Raw genomic sequence first — 15,883 nt, 5'->3', positions numbered from 1 at the left:
GTCCGGAGCCTCCTGAGACGGCCCGCAGTCCGTAGCCTCCTGAGACGGCCCGCAGTCGGTAGCCTCCTGAGACGGCCCGCAGTCGGTAGCCTCCTGAGACGGCCCGCAGTCGGTAGCCTCCTGAGACGGCCCGCAGTCGGTAGCCTCCTGAGACGGCCCGCGGCCCGGAGCCTCCAGAGGCGGCCCGCAGCCGGGAGCCTCCTGGGACGGCCCTTAGTCCGGCGCCTCCAGCGGCGGCCCGCAGCCCAGAGCCTCCTGAGACGGCCCGCAGTCCGGAGCCTCCTGAGACAGCCCGCAGTCCGGATCCTCCAGCGGCGGCCCGCAGCCCAGAGCCTCCGGCAACGATCCAGGGTCAGGTGACACAAAAGCAAAGGGATCAACGGGCAGAGCGGGGGTTACGCCCCGAACCGGAGCCGCCTCCTCTGCTGGAGGATCCGCGGGATGAGAAGGTTATGCACCAGAGCCACCATAGACATTAGTCACCCCCCCACCCTCCCTTTTTTGGGGGGGAGGAGGTTTGTTGTTTTTGTTTAGGTGCGTTCGGAGTCCGCACCTTTGGGGGAGTACTGTCACGTCCTGACCATAGAAAGATGTTATTTTCTATGGTAGAGTAGGTCAGGGTGTGACGGGTTTTTTTCTAGTTTAGATTTTCTATGTTCTAGTTTTTGTATTTCTATGTTGGGTTTTGTTTGGGATGATCTCCAATTAGAGGCAGCTGGTCCTCATTGTCTCTAATTGGAGATCATACTTAAGTAGGTGTTTTTTTTCCACCTGGGTTTGTGGGAGATTGGTTTTGAGTTTGTGTATGTTTCTACTCTGCGTCAGTTTGTTTTTGTTCATTCAGTTTGTGTATGTATTGCATAGTTTCACAGTGAAAATAAAATGTGGAACGACACACACGCTGCACTTTGGTCCGCTCTTTCCTACGACAGCCGTGACATTTACATTGCACCTGAATTTATTGTCTCACGTGTTTGACACGATCAACAAGTTTTTTCAATGATTGATTTCTCTCTCAGGCCGTTGCATACATCCTCCAGCTGCTGTTTGAGTCCAAGAATTGATGTGTTGATCTATCCTTGTTTCAGGACTGCGTCAGTCAAAACGCGTGGCGCAGCTGAAGCGCTCGCCAAAGAGGACGCCCTTCTTGTAGGCCTGAGGCTGAGGGGTGAGGCAATTCACCCACATCTGTCAAGAATTCATGTTTTGTTCATTTTGTTACATTTCTTTTGTTATACTGTATATATTTGTTATATTTACTGTCAAGAAAAAATATTTACATGTGGTCCATGTCTGAATATGGTTGCGAAAATAAAGCTTGACTTACCCATCAGTTGGTGTGTCTGTTATTCCTTCAGGATCTAGGAGAGGGTCCTCAATATCACCATCACATATGATGCCAGAAACGGAGGTCTCTCCAATTATGCTGCCAATGTGCTGGTCCATAGCAGACAGTGAAGACTCACTCTGCCCTCCTCCTGTTGCACTTATATACCTTTGTGGATCATCATTTTTTGGGGGGCATTTGTTTTCAAATCAAACCATTTCTTTTTAATTTCATTAACTGTTGTCCAGTCAGATGAGGCAGAATTTACCACAGCTCTAACCTGCTCCCAAGCAATATTTTTGTCTCTTATTTGTCAAGCCATTGCTGAGGGCTCCAAAAAGTATAGCTTGTTTTTCTTCCACTTCAGTAATGAAAAGTTCTATTTTTTCGTCGTCTTTGACTTCTCCATGTTGGCGGACAAACATTAGTGACATTTCTTGTAGCTTTAAAGGGTCATTTAGGGCGGTTATTTATGTAAATGAGACTTCACGTGCACTAGCACATGTTTTAGAACGTTTCTGATTCATCAAGGCAAAATACTTACAGGTGTGTGTAAATCAAGTGTACGAGCAATTGATAAATACCAACTTTTTTGTACCTGCGAACATTCTAAATTCTCTTTGTACGAGTTAATTTAGAAGCTTTTCTACACAACATTGATAAATGAGGACCCTGGAGACTATGGCCATTTTGTTCTCTGGTCCCTATCCCCAAGAGCTAACTGGCTGCCCAGAGCAAGGGCAAGTAATGTCTTCTCAATAAAGATGGCATCAGCGAAGAGAGGCTGACTTTTTACTTTCAAAGCTCTTTCCATTCAATTATAATGAGACTGTCCTTTCAAGTGACATGAGGAGAAACTATGAAATGGCCATAAAACTGTTCAAATCCACGTTCGTATTTTACAGTTCTTCTAATTAGGATTCACATTTCCCGATGGAGGATGTCACCCTGCCCTCTTCACAGCTTTCTATTGTATTTTCACTTTTAACACAGTATTGAGATTTATAGGTCATATGTTTTGACAGAATAGAATTGTAGATACATTTTCACATGCTCAATTGATGCAGGCATTTACTATTTAAACTGCTTTGATGTATGTGTCATACCAGAACATTATAAAATAGAGGAAAGTCTTGAAATATGAAATTAAATTTAGATACACATTGTTAGCTTTCATACTTGTGTATTTACAAGAGCTAAATGATCCTTGTCTCTTAATGGCTATTACAACTAAATACAGATACATGCCTACTGCCTTAAACAGACATTCACTTACTCAGACAACAACCAATACGGAAATGAGAACTGTGCATTGGTCAGACTCTACCCTGGCATAGGCCAGGAGGTCAACAACTGGTTAACCAAGATGACCTCACTGGGCCAGAGTGAAGAGTGAATGAAGACTGGGTCTGGCCTGTCCTGCGGTGAGGGAGGAAGCGCCCTCTGGTAGTTAAGGGGAAAAGCTTCTATCCTTCTATCCTGACCGAGTGCAGTGGCCGGCACCAAAGAATTAACTGTGACCCCACAACGTTCCATTATAAGTCAAAGCTGGAGTGGAGGAAATGAAAGTAAGTGGAAAGTTTTGAGACATAAAAATCATACCACACCTCCAAAATAAAATTCTGACCAAGTAAACCAGAGATATATAATATCATACGAATCATTTTTTAAACAATGGAGAGAATGACATACACAAGCACTTCATTACAATATACTGTACAAATTTTAACTCAGGACTAGTGAAATGCTATTGAGATCAATCGCCATGGTGACTCTACAAATAAGGCAAAATAGGCAGAATTGCGGCTGATATTTATGTAACCTATCTCTACAATCCACTTAGCCTGAGAAGAGAGTGTCATCGACCTTCACATGCCACAATAAAAACCTGCTTAGCTAAGGTTAATGACCTTCCATTGAGGATAATAAACCTCCGTGGGAGGTTTGTTTACATGTTTTATAGACAGGCAGGCCACTCAATCAGGTAGGTTGGCACTGGCAGGGGTCATTTTCTATCATACAATACAGTTGGTAGGTGTCTGACCCAAGGTCAAAAAACAGTTTAAATTTACCCATGACTCAAATGTCAACACAGAGACAGTCTGGACTTTAAGCCAGACATATTTGGATTAGAGAGAGATCTGGAGCAAGGTTGGATGTGCCACTGACATAAATAGAGCTAGAATTTAGCAAGGGTCCTGTTTTGACACACAAACACAATGTTGCTGCTGCTAAGCAAGTTGTGTGTCAGAAAAACGTCATTTCTGCATTGCCATTCAGCACTGGGCGCACACTGGTTGAATCAACGTTGTTTCGAATGTGGAATAGAAGTTGAATTGGCGTCTGTGTCCAGTGGGACATGTGAGATTTTGTTCTGGGTGCTAAATTACTAATGTCCAGTACAAACCGCAGTTTAAGTGATAAGGGCTGAGATCCCAGGATATTACAGACAGCCCTGTATGGGGAGAAGAATTAGAGGGCATCTTTGGTGCAGCTCCAGAACCGTGCTGCTATTGAGCCATCACTATTTACAGCTTTCTCCCTATGAAGCGCCAGGTAAGACAACATGTCTCAAGAGATCACAGCCTCACATCTGGTGAGTTCAAAAACATCTGGACGTAACTCACAAATAATTGCTTCCTCTCAAAAAGAAAAAAAGATGTGTGCATTCTAGAATCATTCATCACCGGATATAGCTCACGCTGCATCCATAGAGAAATCAGGAAAGACAAAACATTTTGTTACGAATAATTCAATCCTCATGGACATGTAGAATTGAAATACATGCAAGACAATTTGCTCTTTCATTTGCATCAATACGAGATTTCATATTTAATCAAACCTTCCATACCATACAATGCTTACCCAAAAATACAAGTACAACTACTTCCCAATACTTTTAAATACTTGAGGTGCGGTTTATTTCGCTTGACCAGCTTCGGTAACACTTTAATTGAAGGGGGTATACATAAGGCATTCATAACACCTCTCATGAAACCAGTCATAACAAATGTATGACTGTTATGACTGTTGTGAATGTCTTACATATAACCCTGCTCAAGTAAAGTGTCGACCCTTGCTTCTCATTGGTTCCATTGTACCTGGCAAGCTAAATCAAGTGCACCTCAAGTATTTGACATACTGTATGTATTTGACCCAGCTCAGAAGCTAACCCAGACTGATGGCCATACCGTGAGCAAAGCGATGGGCCCAGTAGTAGGCGAAGTCCACCGCTAGGAAAGCCAACCACCATGCCAAGGCAGAGTCCCAGGGTGGCTCCAGTAGACAGAAGTTGTTCCACATGTAGATGTAAGTGGTTATTTCAAAACCTCTTGCAAATAGCCTGGAAGAAAATAACAAATGTATTTAGTTCAGTCATAACTGAATATTACTCAAAATACCTTAAGTAGGGCCTCTCGAGTGGCACAGTGTTCTAAGGCACTGCATCGCAGCTGCTAGCTGTGCCACTAGAGATCCTGGTTCGAGTCCAGGCTGTCGCAGCCGGCTGTGACCGGGAGACCCATGGGGTGGTGTACAATTGGCCCAGTGTCATCCGGGTTAGGCTGAGGTTTGGCCAGCAGGGATGTCCTTGTCCCATTGCGCTCTAGTGACTCCTGTGACGGGAAGGGTGCATGCACGCTGACACGGTTGCCAGGTGTACGGTGTTTCCTCCGACACATTGGTGTGGCTGGCTTCTGGGTTAAGCGGGCATTGTGTCAAGAAGCAGTGCGGCTTTGTAGGGTCGTGTTTCGGAGGACGCACGGCTCTCGACCTTCGCCTCTCCCGAGTCCGTACGGAAGTTGCAGCGATGAGACAAGACTGTAACTACCAATTGGATACCACGAAATTGGGGAGAAAAAGGGGTAAAAGTAAAAACAAATGTTAAAACAACAACAAAAATAATCCCTTAGTAGCTAGACTGCAAATAGATAAGCACACAGATTCTCCACAATACATTTCAGGTGCACAGTTAGATCATCTTACAGTATACCATTTTTTTTTTTTTTTTTTTTTACATATACAGCCATATATTATCATAAGAGATGCACTTCTGTAATTACTTTTTTTTTACGTTCTGACCAGCATAGAGTATATTTGGTTATTGTAGTTTGGTCAGGACGTGGCAGAGGGTAGTTGATGTATGTATTATGGGGTTTGTCACTGGTCTATGTCTGTGTTTCTATGTCTAGTTGATTGGGGTTGGACTCTCAATTGAAGGCAGGTGTGTTGAGTTGCCTTTGATTGGGAGTCCTATATAGTAGTTTGTCTTTGTTTTTCATGGGTAGTTGTTTGAGAGCACTGCTTTTTGTTGAGCCTGCTTTCACTGTTTCATGTCGTTGGTTTGTTTATTGTTTTCTTCCGTGGTGTTCGCGTTATTTTATAAATAAATATGTTGAGCACGAAACCCGCTCCGCATTGGTCCACTTTCTCTGACAGTGACTTCAACATATCGTCAGAAGACGAGGACCGTGACAATGGGCCAGTTTCCCAGACACAAATTAAGCCTAGTCCTGGACTAAAAAGCAATTTCTATGGAGATTCTCCATTGATCATTATTTTTAGTTTAAGACTAGGCTTAGGCTTCCCTATAGGAATTCTAGAAACCTACCAGAAAGTTATAGTTTACCCACGTGGGCATTCTAGAAATGATACCAGCTGACACTGAGGTGACGACGTCAATGACGCAGGCCAGTGGGGTTCCATCCTTCAGCAGGCTCACCACCAGCTCTACAACCATCAAGCCCATAAAGAACGGGGTGGCCTGTAGTCACAGCAAAGGAGAACAAACACGAATCAACAGTCCAAGCACAATGAAAACTCCACCACTTCTATGTCTTGTGTTTCCTTGAACGCTTACAATAACCTCACATGTTTGACTTGGAAAATGAACAAGAGGACATGGTGTAAAAAGGGCTTTCATGTCTTGTGATGCATGATGTCTCCCTGATGGCTCTATGGTGAAGCTACACAGGGATAGTCACATATCATCTCTCCCTGAGGATTTATTTCAGCTCCAGTGGAGAAGAAAACAGTTGAACAACCCATACAAATAATATTTGGAGGAACCATTCATTTCAATAGGTCCCGTTACATCACATGACCAGGCGACTACACGTGCACGTTTCGCAAACAACATGTATGATTGATAATAGTTCAGAGTGAAAACATGAATACCTGATGTGTCTGAATATGATCCATCCATATATAATAAGTAATATAAAAAAGTGGACCATGTCTGTAAAATGTATATACTATGTTCATGTAACGAAGGAAAAAAATACATTAAAAAAAGATGCTGTATAAACAAAGTTATTATTTTGTTCTCCGATTAGGGCCATTTTTGGATGGGCAAAAAAACAAAAAAATACATGTATGTCTTCATATGGCTAAAGTTATTCTATTCTATTATTTTGTATTCCATTCTGTAAGTATGCTACATACAGTATCTGCTGCATTAGGTATTACGTAGGCATGGAGTATGCAAGAACAGAATGAGAGGTACTTACTAGGAAATCACGTGACTGCACCCAGGGAGTGTGAATCGCTAGGTGTAGACCTGGAAGTGGAATAGGATGTGTGTGTGTGTGTGTGTGTGTGTGTGTGTGTGTGTGTGTGTGTGTGTGTGTGGGGTGGGTGTTGGGGCGATCTCGAGGACCACGAGGGACCGACGATCACACGCTACACTCCAACATCTGGCAGAGGACTGACGGACTGCATCTAACAAATGGGCTCAGAGCGCAAGCTCTCTCTCTCTCCAAACCCACTGAGTGAGAGAGAGATTATCATTTTGGATTCTGGCTTGAACATTCTCTCTTTTTCTCATGTCTAGAGTATTGTTTTACCTCGTCAGGGCTGTGTTCTTGACAGCTTTCCACTTTATTTGGGAAGGAATTCAGGTTCTCATGCCATGCGAAAAAGGGGATGCCGAGGGAATGGGTTGTTTTGGACTTTAAAAAAATAATTCTTAATGTGTTTGTTTGACCTTCACAATCACTGTGTTTACTCTGTGTGGCATTTTCCTCCAAACAACAGGACAAATGAAAACAAGTCTTATGAAGGCTGTAACATACTTTGGGCTTGTGAAAATTGTCAAGGGAGTCTTTAATAGTTTTATATAAATCTCTGTTTTTGGTCTTAGATCTTGCAAGGCAAATTACATTGTGGAACAGATGTTGGTATTATCCCAAATAGGGCCATTTTTATAAGGCTGTAGATGAGTGACGTTAGCCGCGGGTTTGTGATGGGGAAGATACAAACCCTGTACACTCTCTTATGAGAGTATGTCTACTTTATCCTAAAGTAACAGGTAGAATGTATCTTGTTGTAACTGGATAATCGATTATGCTATGGCAGGAATTAAATCAGACAAGCAATGTTTATGCAGTGTTTTTATTTAAAAACAACTTATTTACATACTGAGCTATGATGATAATCATGCTATACAGGGGTTCAACTGACCAGCGGCTTTTGTAGAGGGACAAGTAATGATGCTTTGTGGGGGACAGTTGTTGATGTGATCAGAGGGTCCTGAGTTTGAGCCCAGATTGAGACAAGGAATGGGACGGAAGCAAAAATGTTACAGGTGAGCTAGTTTGCTCCTGCCGAAATAGGAAATTTAGGTTATATTTCACAGACATTTTTCTAGGTGTTGATACATTTTTCGTAAGGGAAAATCAAGCATGACATTTGAAAGTGGAAATTGCAAACTTCAGAAGCCTTTTTTAACCTTTACATTTCCTGCAATGCATGAAAGTTATCCTGCAACAGGGTGGTCAAAATAAGATCCTACTTCTGTACATACAGCCAACCAAATGTTTTTGACACTTACATGTAGGCTATTCTACACAGACTAGTGCACAGAGCGATGACTACATCACAAACAACATTCAGCACCGAAACAAGCGTGACACACCCATGCAAACATCACATACAACTCTGTAACAATAGTGTAGTAAATTAGGTTGTTTCATTACAGCTTGTTTGGAGCAGGATTAAGACACTGAGGAGTCCTGCTTTTTGGATAATTGTTTTTTCTCTATTCACATGGCTTTATAGAAGCCTGTTAAAATGTGAGCTTTATGCCTCAAATAATAAACGTGTTGATTTTAGGATTTCGCTAAACCTTTATCATCCAGATGTCACAATAAAAAGTATTGGTGTGTTCTGTTCATTTGCACTGGGTTCTCGTGAGTCAAAAGTGGTCCTAAAATACAACAGTATTTAACCCTCGTGTTGTGTTCGTTTCATGTTAGTCAATTCTGTGTTCCTGGTCCAAAATGACCACCCCATTATAGCTGATTATAAATCCATAATAACACATATATTATCCCCTAATGTTGTGTTAGATCTTTTTATCAACTTAAGTTCTTGTGAACATTACACGTTTTGAACTTCTATTTGATATTTATGGCCTGTAGGCCTCATTGACCTGAGCTCATACAACTTTTGTTTGAGTAAAGAAAAGCATAATGTATGGATTATTTTGACAATAACAAATACTCAGATGAAACATATTGTGCTATTTATCACAGACTACTTTGTGTCAAAGTTTAACAAGGACTCTCTCCTCCTCACCAGTGTCATGATCAAAGATATGATCAAGAGCCTCATATACACTATATCGTTTGGTCATTGTGCTGCCACAGAATGAATTGTGAGCAAGGCCTCAAAAAAACTTTATATACAAGAGCTGCAAGAAAAGTTCTATATATTATTGAAACAATGTTGTTATTGTTTGTGAGAATGCCAACAGGTGTGGTTCCTGTGGGGGAAAGATTCTATTGAGGAAAGGTTCCCGTGGGGGTTGCCATGGAAGCCAAGAAGGGGAGTGAGGTGTGTGTGTGTGTGTGTGTGTGTGTGTGTGTGTGTGTGTGTGTGTGTGTGTGTGTGTGTGTGTGTGTGTGTGTGTGTGTGTGTGTGTGTGTGTGTGTGTGTGTGGGTGTGTGTGTGTGTGTGTGTGTGTGTGTGTGTGTGTGTGTGTGTGTGTGTGTGTGTGTGTGTGTGTGTGTGTGTGCTCAAACACACATGCATGTGGGGGTCTGGGAGAGGAAGCGTGTCCATCTGATGAATGGGCATGTGCCTGAACTCAATTTTATACACTAATGGTAGTCTCACACATTCATTTCTAATGACCGGTCATGACTGGGAACACCACAGGTTTACAAAAGTTATATAAAACACCCAAAATGTTATGAAAATCATCCACATTTATTTGGTGTGTTCAGATGCCCTGTGTGGGCAAAGTCATGGAACCTTATGACAATCAGATTAAATTAACTACATTTTTCAGAGAGAAAGGTCCAATTCGACCGGAACACAGCAGGAGGGTTAACAGGCATCCCCCTCATTGGACTGAACAGGGCACACCTCCCCATTGCTCATGATCAAATACATATTGTTTGTCTAAAACTAAGGATTTGTGAGAGAATATGAAAATACATGTACTAATATCATATCATATGACAATATGAACCATGCAGCCAACATTCAAGCCCATATATGACATAAACAATAACAGCAACTAAACTTCTACAGTGTTTGTATCGTTTACACAATGTCATGTAATAGCTCTATGAAGACAAGAGTTTACTGTCTTAACTAGCGACTTAGTCACTCTATAGCACCACTCCCCTGACAGTTCCCACGGGGTTTGTGAGTTGTTTGTGACCGTCTTTGTGAAGATTTATGAATATACAGTAGGATATATGATATCAAATCAAATCAAAGTTTATTTGTCACGTGTGCCGAATACAACAGTTGTAGACCTTACAGTGAAATGCTTACTTACAGGCTCTAACCAATAGTGCGAAAAAAAAGATGTGTGTGTGTGTGTGTGTGTGTGTGTGTGTGTGGTGTGTGTGTGTGTGTGTGTGTGTGTGTGTGTGTGTGTGTGTGTGTGTGTGTGTGGGGGGGGATGAGTGTGTGTGTATGAGTGTGTGTGTGTGGAGGTAAGAAAAGAAATAAAACAACAATAAAAAGACATTTGAAAATAACAGTAGCAAGGCTATATACAGACACCGGTTATTCAGGCTTATTGAGGTAGAATGTACATGTAGGTATGGTTAAAGTGACTATGCATATATGATGAACAGAGAGTAGCAGTAGCGTTAAAGAGGGGTTGGCGGGTGGTGGGACACAATGCAGATAGCCCGGTTAGCCAATGTGCGGAGCACTGATTGGTCGGGCCAACTGAGGTAGTATGTGCATGAATGTATAGTTAAAGTGACTATGCATATATGACAAACAGAGAGTAGCAGCAGCGTAAAAGAGGGGTTGGGGGGGGGGGGGGGGGGGCACACAATGCAAATAGTCCGGGTAACCATTTGGTTACCTGTTCAGGAGTCTTATGGCTTGGGGGTAAAAACCGTTGAGAAGCCTTTTTGTCCTAGACTTGGCACTTCGGTACCGCTTGCCATGTGGTAGTAGAGAGAACAGTCTATGACTGGGGTGGCTGGGGTCTTTAACAATTTTTAGGGCCTTCCTCTGACACCGCCTGGTGTAGAGGTCCTGGATGGCAGGCACCTTTGCCCCAGTGATGTACTGGGCCGTACGCACTACCCTCTGAAGTGCCTTGCGGTCGGAGGCCGAGCAATTGCCGTACCAGGCAGTGACGCAACCTGTCAGGATGCTCTCGCTGTTGCAGATGTACAGTCGTGGCCAAAGGTTTTGAGAATGACACAAATATTATTTTTCACAAAGTCTGCCGCCTCAGTTTGTATGATGGCAATTTGCATATACTCCAGAATGTTATGAAGAGTGATCAGATGAATTACAATTAATTGCAAAGTCCCTCTTTGCCATGCAAATGAACTGAATCCCCCAAAAACATTTCCACTGCATTTCAGCCCTGCCACAAAAGAACCAGCTGACATCATGTCAGTTATTCTCTCGTTAACACAGGTGTGAGTGTTGACGAGGACAAGGCTGGAGATCACTCTGTCATGCTGATTGAGCTCGATAAACAGACTGGAAGCTTCAGAAGGAGGCTGGTGCTTGGAATCATTGTTCTTCCTCTGTCAACCATGGTTACCTGCAAGGAAACACATGTTGTCATCATTGCTTTGCACAAAAAGGGCTTCACAGGCAAGGATATTGCTGCCAGAAAGATTGCACCTAAATCAACCATTTATCGGATCATCAAGAACTTCAAGGAGAGCGGTTCAATTGTTGTGAAGAAGGCTTCAGGGCGCCCAAGAAAGTCCAGCAAGCGCCAGGACTGTCTCCTAATGTTGATTCAGCTGTGGGATCGGGGCACCACTAGTACAGAGCTTGCTCAGGAATGGCAGCAGGCAGGTGTGAGTGCATCTGCACGCACAGTGAAGCGAAGAATTTTGGAGGATGGCCTGGTGTCAAGAAGAGCCGCAAAGAAGCCACTTCTCTCCAGGAAAAACATCAGGGACAGACTGATATTCTGCAAAAGGTACAGGGATTGGACTGCTGAGGACTGGGGTAAAGTAATTTTCTCTGATGAATCCCCTTTCCAATTGTTTGGGGCATCCAGAAAAAAGCTTGTCCGGAGAAGACAAGGTGAGCGCTACCATCAGTCCTGTGTCATGCCAACAGTAAAGCATCCTGAGACCATTCATGTGTGGGTTGGCTTCTCAGCCAAGGGAGTGGGCTCACTCACAATTTTGCCTAAGAACACTGCCATGAATAAAGAATGTTACCAACACATCCTCCGAGAGCAACTTCTCCCAACCATCCTGGAACAGTTTGGTGACGAACATGCCTTTACTAGCATGATGGAGCACCTTGCCATAAGGCAAACGTGATAACTAAGTGGCTCGGAGAACAAAACATCGATATTTTGGGTCCATGGCCAGGAAACTCCCCAGACCTTAATCCCATTGAGAACTTGGGGTCAATACTCAAGAGGCGGGTGGACAAACAAAAACCCACAAACTCTGACAAACTCCAAGCATTGATTATGCAATAATGGGCTGCCATCAGTCAGGATGCGGCCCAGAAGTTAATTGACAGCATGCCAGGGCGCATTGCAGAGGTCTTGAAAAAGAAGGGTCAACACTGAAAATATTGACTCTTTGCATCAACTTCAATTACATCAAATGTAATTGTCAATAAAAGCCTTTGACACTTATGAAATGCTTATAATTATACTTCAGTATTTCATAGTAACATCTGACAAAAATATCTAAAGACACTGAAGCAGCAAACGTTACTTAATATTTGTGTAATTCTCAAAACTTTTGGCCACGACTGTAGAACCTTTTGAGGATCTCAGGACCCATGCCAAATCTTTTTAGTTTCCTGAGGGGGAATAGGCTGTGTCGTGCCCTCTTCACGACTGTCTTGGTGTGTTTGGACTATTCTAGTTTGTTGTTGATGTGGACACCAAGGAACTTGAAGCTCTCAAACTGCTCCACTACAGCCCCGTCGATGAGAATGGGGGCGTGCTCAGTGCTCCTTTTCCTGTAGTCCACAATCATCTCGTTAGTCTTGGTTACATTGAGGGATAGGTTGTTATTCTGGTACCACCAGGCCAGGTCTCTGACCTCCTCCCTATAGGCTGTCTCATTGTTGTCGGTGATCAGGCCTACCACTGTTGTGTCGTCTGCAAACTTAATGATGGTCTTGGAGTCGTGCCTGGCCATGCAGTCGTGGGTGAACAGGGAGTACAGGAGGGGACTGAGCACGCACCCCTGGGGAGCTCCAGTGTTGAGGATCAGCGTGGCAGATGTGTTTCTACCTACCCTCACCACCTGGGGACAGCCCGTCAGGAAGTCCAGGATCCAGTTGCAGAGGGAGGTGTTTAGTCCCAGGTTCCTTAGCTTAGTGATGAGCTTTGAGGGTACTATGGTGTTGAACACTGAGCTGTAGTCAATGAACAGCATTCTCACATAGGTGTTCCTTTTGTCCAGGTGGGAAACGGCAGTGTGGAGTGCAATAGAGATTGCATCATCTGTGGATCTGTTGGGGCGGTATGCAAATTGGAGTGGGTCCAGGGTTTCTGGGATAATGGTGTTGATGTGAGCCATTACCAGCCTTTCAAAGCATTTCATAGCTACGGACGTGAGTGCTACGGGTCTGTAGTCATTTAGGCAGGTTGCCTTTGTGCTCTTGGGCACAGGGACTATGGTGGTCTGCCTGAAACATGTTGGTCTTACAGACTCAATCAGTGACATGTTGAAAATGTCAGTGAGGCCACCTGCCAGTTGGTCAGCACATGCCCAGAGCACACGTCCTGGTAATCCGTCTGGCCCCACAGCCTTGTGTATGTTGACCTGTATAAAGGTCTTACTCACGTCGGTTATGGAGAGCGTGATCACACAGTCGTCCCGAACAGCTGATGATCTCATGCATGCCTCAGTGTTGCTTGCCTCGAAGCGAGCATAGAAGTGATTTAGCTCGTCTGGTATGCTCGTGTCACTGGGCAGCTCGCAGCTGTGCTTCCCTTTGTAGTCTGTAATAGTTTGCAAGCACTGCCACATCCGACAAGTGTCGGAGCCGGTGTAGTATGATTCAATCTTAGCCCTGTATAGACGCTTTGCCTGTTTGATGGTTTGTTGCAGGGCATAGCGGGATTTCTTGTAAGCTTCCGGGTTAGAGTCCCGCACCTTGAAAGCAGCAGCTCTACCCTTTAGCTCAGTGCGAATGCTGCCTGTAATCCATGGCTTCTGGTTTGGGTATGTGCGTACAGTCACTGTGGGGACGACGTCCTCAATGCACTTATTGATAAAGCCAGTGACTGATGTGGTGTATTCCTCAATGTCATCGGAAGAATCCCGGAACATGTTCCAGTCTGTGATAGCAAAACAGTCCTGTAGTTTAGCATCTGCTTCATCTGACCACTTTTTTATAGACCGAGTCACTGGTGCTTCCTGCTTTAATCTTTGCTTGTAAGCAGGAATCAGGAGGATATAGTTGTGGTTGGATTTACCAAATGGAGGGCGAGGGAGAGCTTTGTACGCGTCTCTGTGTGTGGAGTACAGGTGATCTAGAATTTTTTTCCCTCTGGTTGCACATTTAACATGTTAATAGAGATTTGGTAGAACTGATTTAAGTTTCCCTGCATTAAAGTCTCCGGCCACTAGGATCGCCGCCTCTGGATGAGTGGTTTCCTGTTTGCTTATTTCCTTATACAGCTGACTGAGTGCGGTCTTAGTGCCAGCATCTGTTTGTGGTGGTAAATAAACAGACACGAAAAGTATAGCTGAGAACTCTCTAGACAAGTAGTGTGGCCTGCAATTTATCACAATATACTTTACTTCAGGCGAGCAAAATCTAGAGACCTTAGATTTCGTTCACCAGCTGTTGTTTACAAATATGCACAGACCGCCCCCCCCTCGTCTTACCGGAGTGTGCTGTTCTATCCTGCCGGTGCAGCGTATATCCCGCTAGCTGAATATCCATGTCGTCATTCAGCCCCGATTCCGTGAAACATAGGATATTACAGTTTTTGATGTCCCGTTGGTAGGATATTCGTGATCGTACCTCGTCTAATTTCTTGTCCAATGATTGCACGTTGGTGAGTACATTTGACAGTAACGGCAGCTTTCCTACATGCCTTCTGCAGTTCCTGACGAGGCATCCGGCTCTTCGCCCTCTGTACCTGCGTCGCTTCCTCTTGCGAATAACTGAGATGTCGGCCCTGCCGGGTGTTTGGAGAATATCATGTGAGTCTTGCTTGTTGTTGAAAAAATCTTTGTCTAATCCGAGGTGAGTGATCGCTGTCCTGATATCCAGAAGCTCTTTTCTGCCGTAAAAACGGTTGCAGAAACATTATGTACAAAATAAGTTACAAATAAAGCGAAATAAAACACATAGTAGCACAATTGGTTGGGTGCCCGTAAAACTACTGCCGTTTCTTCCGGCGCCATTTTACACATCATTCAACTAAGTGTGCAGACTTTCTTTCGCCATGTTTAGACATTTCAAGTGTGTCACTCCTAGCATAAGCGCCACAATATTGATTGTCAAAAAATCACAAAACACATCAAACCGCTCCAGCGTTTTCAACAATGAACTCACCTGCTGAACGTATGGCGCGACATCCTCCACATTTTCAAATGGTGATTCATTCGGTGTGATAATGTAAAACATGAACCGAATACCCTTGGTCAATGAGACTACATCCATGAATTGTGCCATTGTATGCGCCTTCAATCCATCAATCCCTCTACGCAAGGTGATGCTAAACCAATCGTCTGGGGAATTTTAACTACTTTAACACGCATAGTCATCAAACGTCATTTGAACTGCGAGATAACTGTGTCATTTTATTGGCACTCTTCAGAGGCGGGATACAGTAAATGGATCATAGGGGTTGGTTGTTTTGTCTCAGGACTGACAATGCCTTCGGCTGCCATTAAATCTTACCATAGTATCAATTCCAGAAATGAAAAGATAACAACAAATAAGTGTGGTGGTCTCTCATGTTTATTATGAAGAAACCAGCTATGACATTGTCAGACCATTCTGTCTGTGGTCTGTCTTTACTCTTACATTCCATTGATTTGCAGGTCATGGATAATTGTTAGGTATCGAATAGTGAAGCCCTATTAATTCAATTGACATGTAATTAGCTTATTAATTGAT

At 43.6% G+C, this 15,883-nt stretch overlaps 1 protein-coding gene across 1 annotated transcript in view; it reads right to left on the bottom strand.

Annotated features, from left to right (window-relative positions):
- The window catches only part of LOC106605209 (alkylglycerol monooxygenase), a 37,788-nt gene extending 22,352 nt beyond the window's left edge, over window positions 1–15,436 (bottom strand). Inside the window, 3 exon segments of the mRNA XM_014200608.3 lie at window positions 4,519–4,670; window positions 5,959–6,089; window positions 15,317–15,436. Of these exon segments, the coding sequence (XP_014056083.2) occupies window positions 4,519–4,670; window positions 5,959–6,089; window positions 15,317–15,436 (403 nt within the window).
- Between the last annotated feature and the right edge of the window lie 447 nt (window positions 15,437–15,883).

The sequence above is a fragment of the Salmo salar genome, chromosome 05 (assembly GCF_965601325.2).
Source record: "Salmo salar chromosome 05, fSalSal1, whole genome shotgun sequence".
NCBI classification, from domain to species: Eukaryota; Metazoa; Chordata; class Actinopteri; order Salmoniformes; family Salmonidae; genus Salmo; species Salmo salar.
This window is presented reverse-complemented; position numbering and strand designations above follow the sequence as displayed.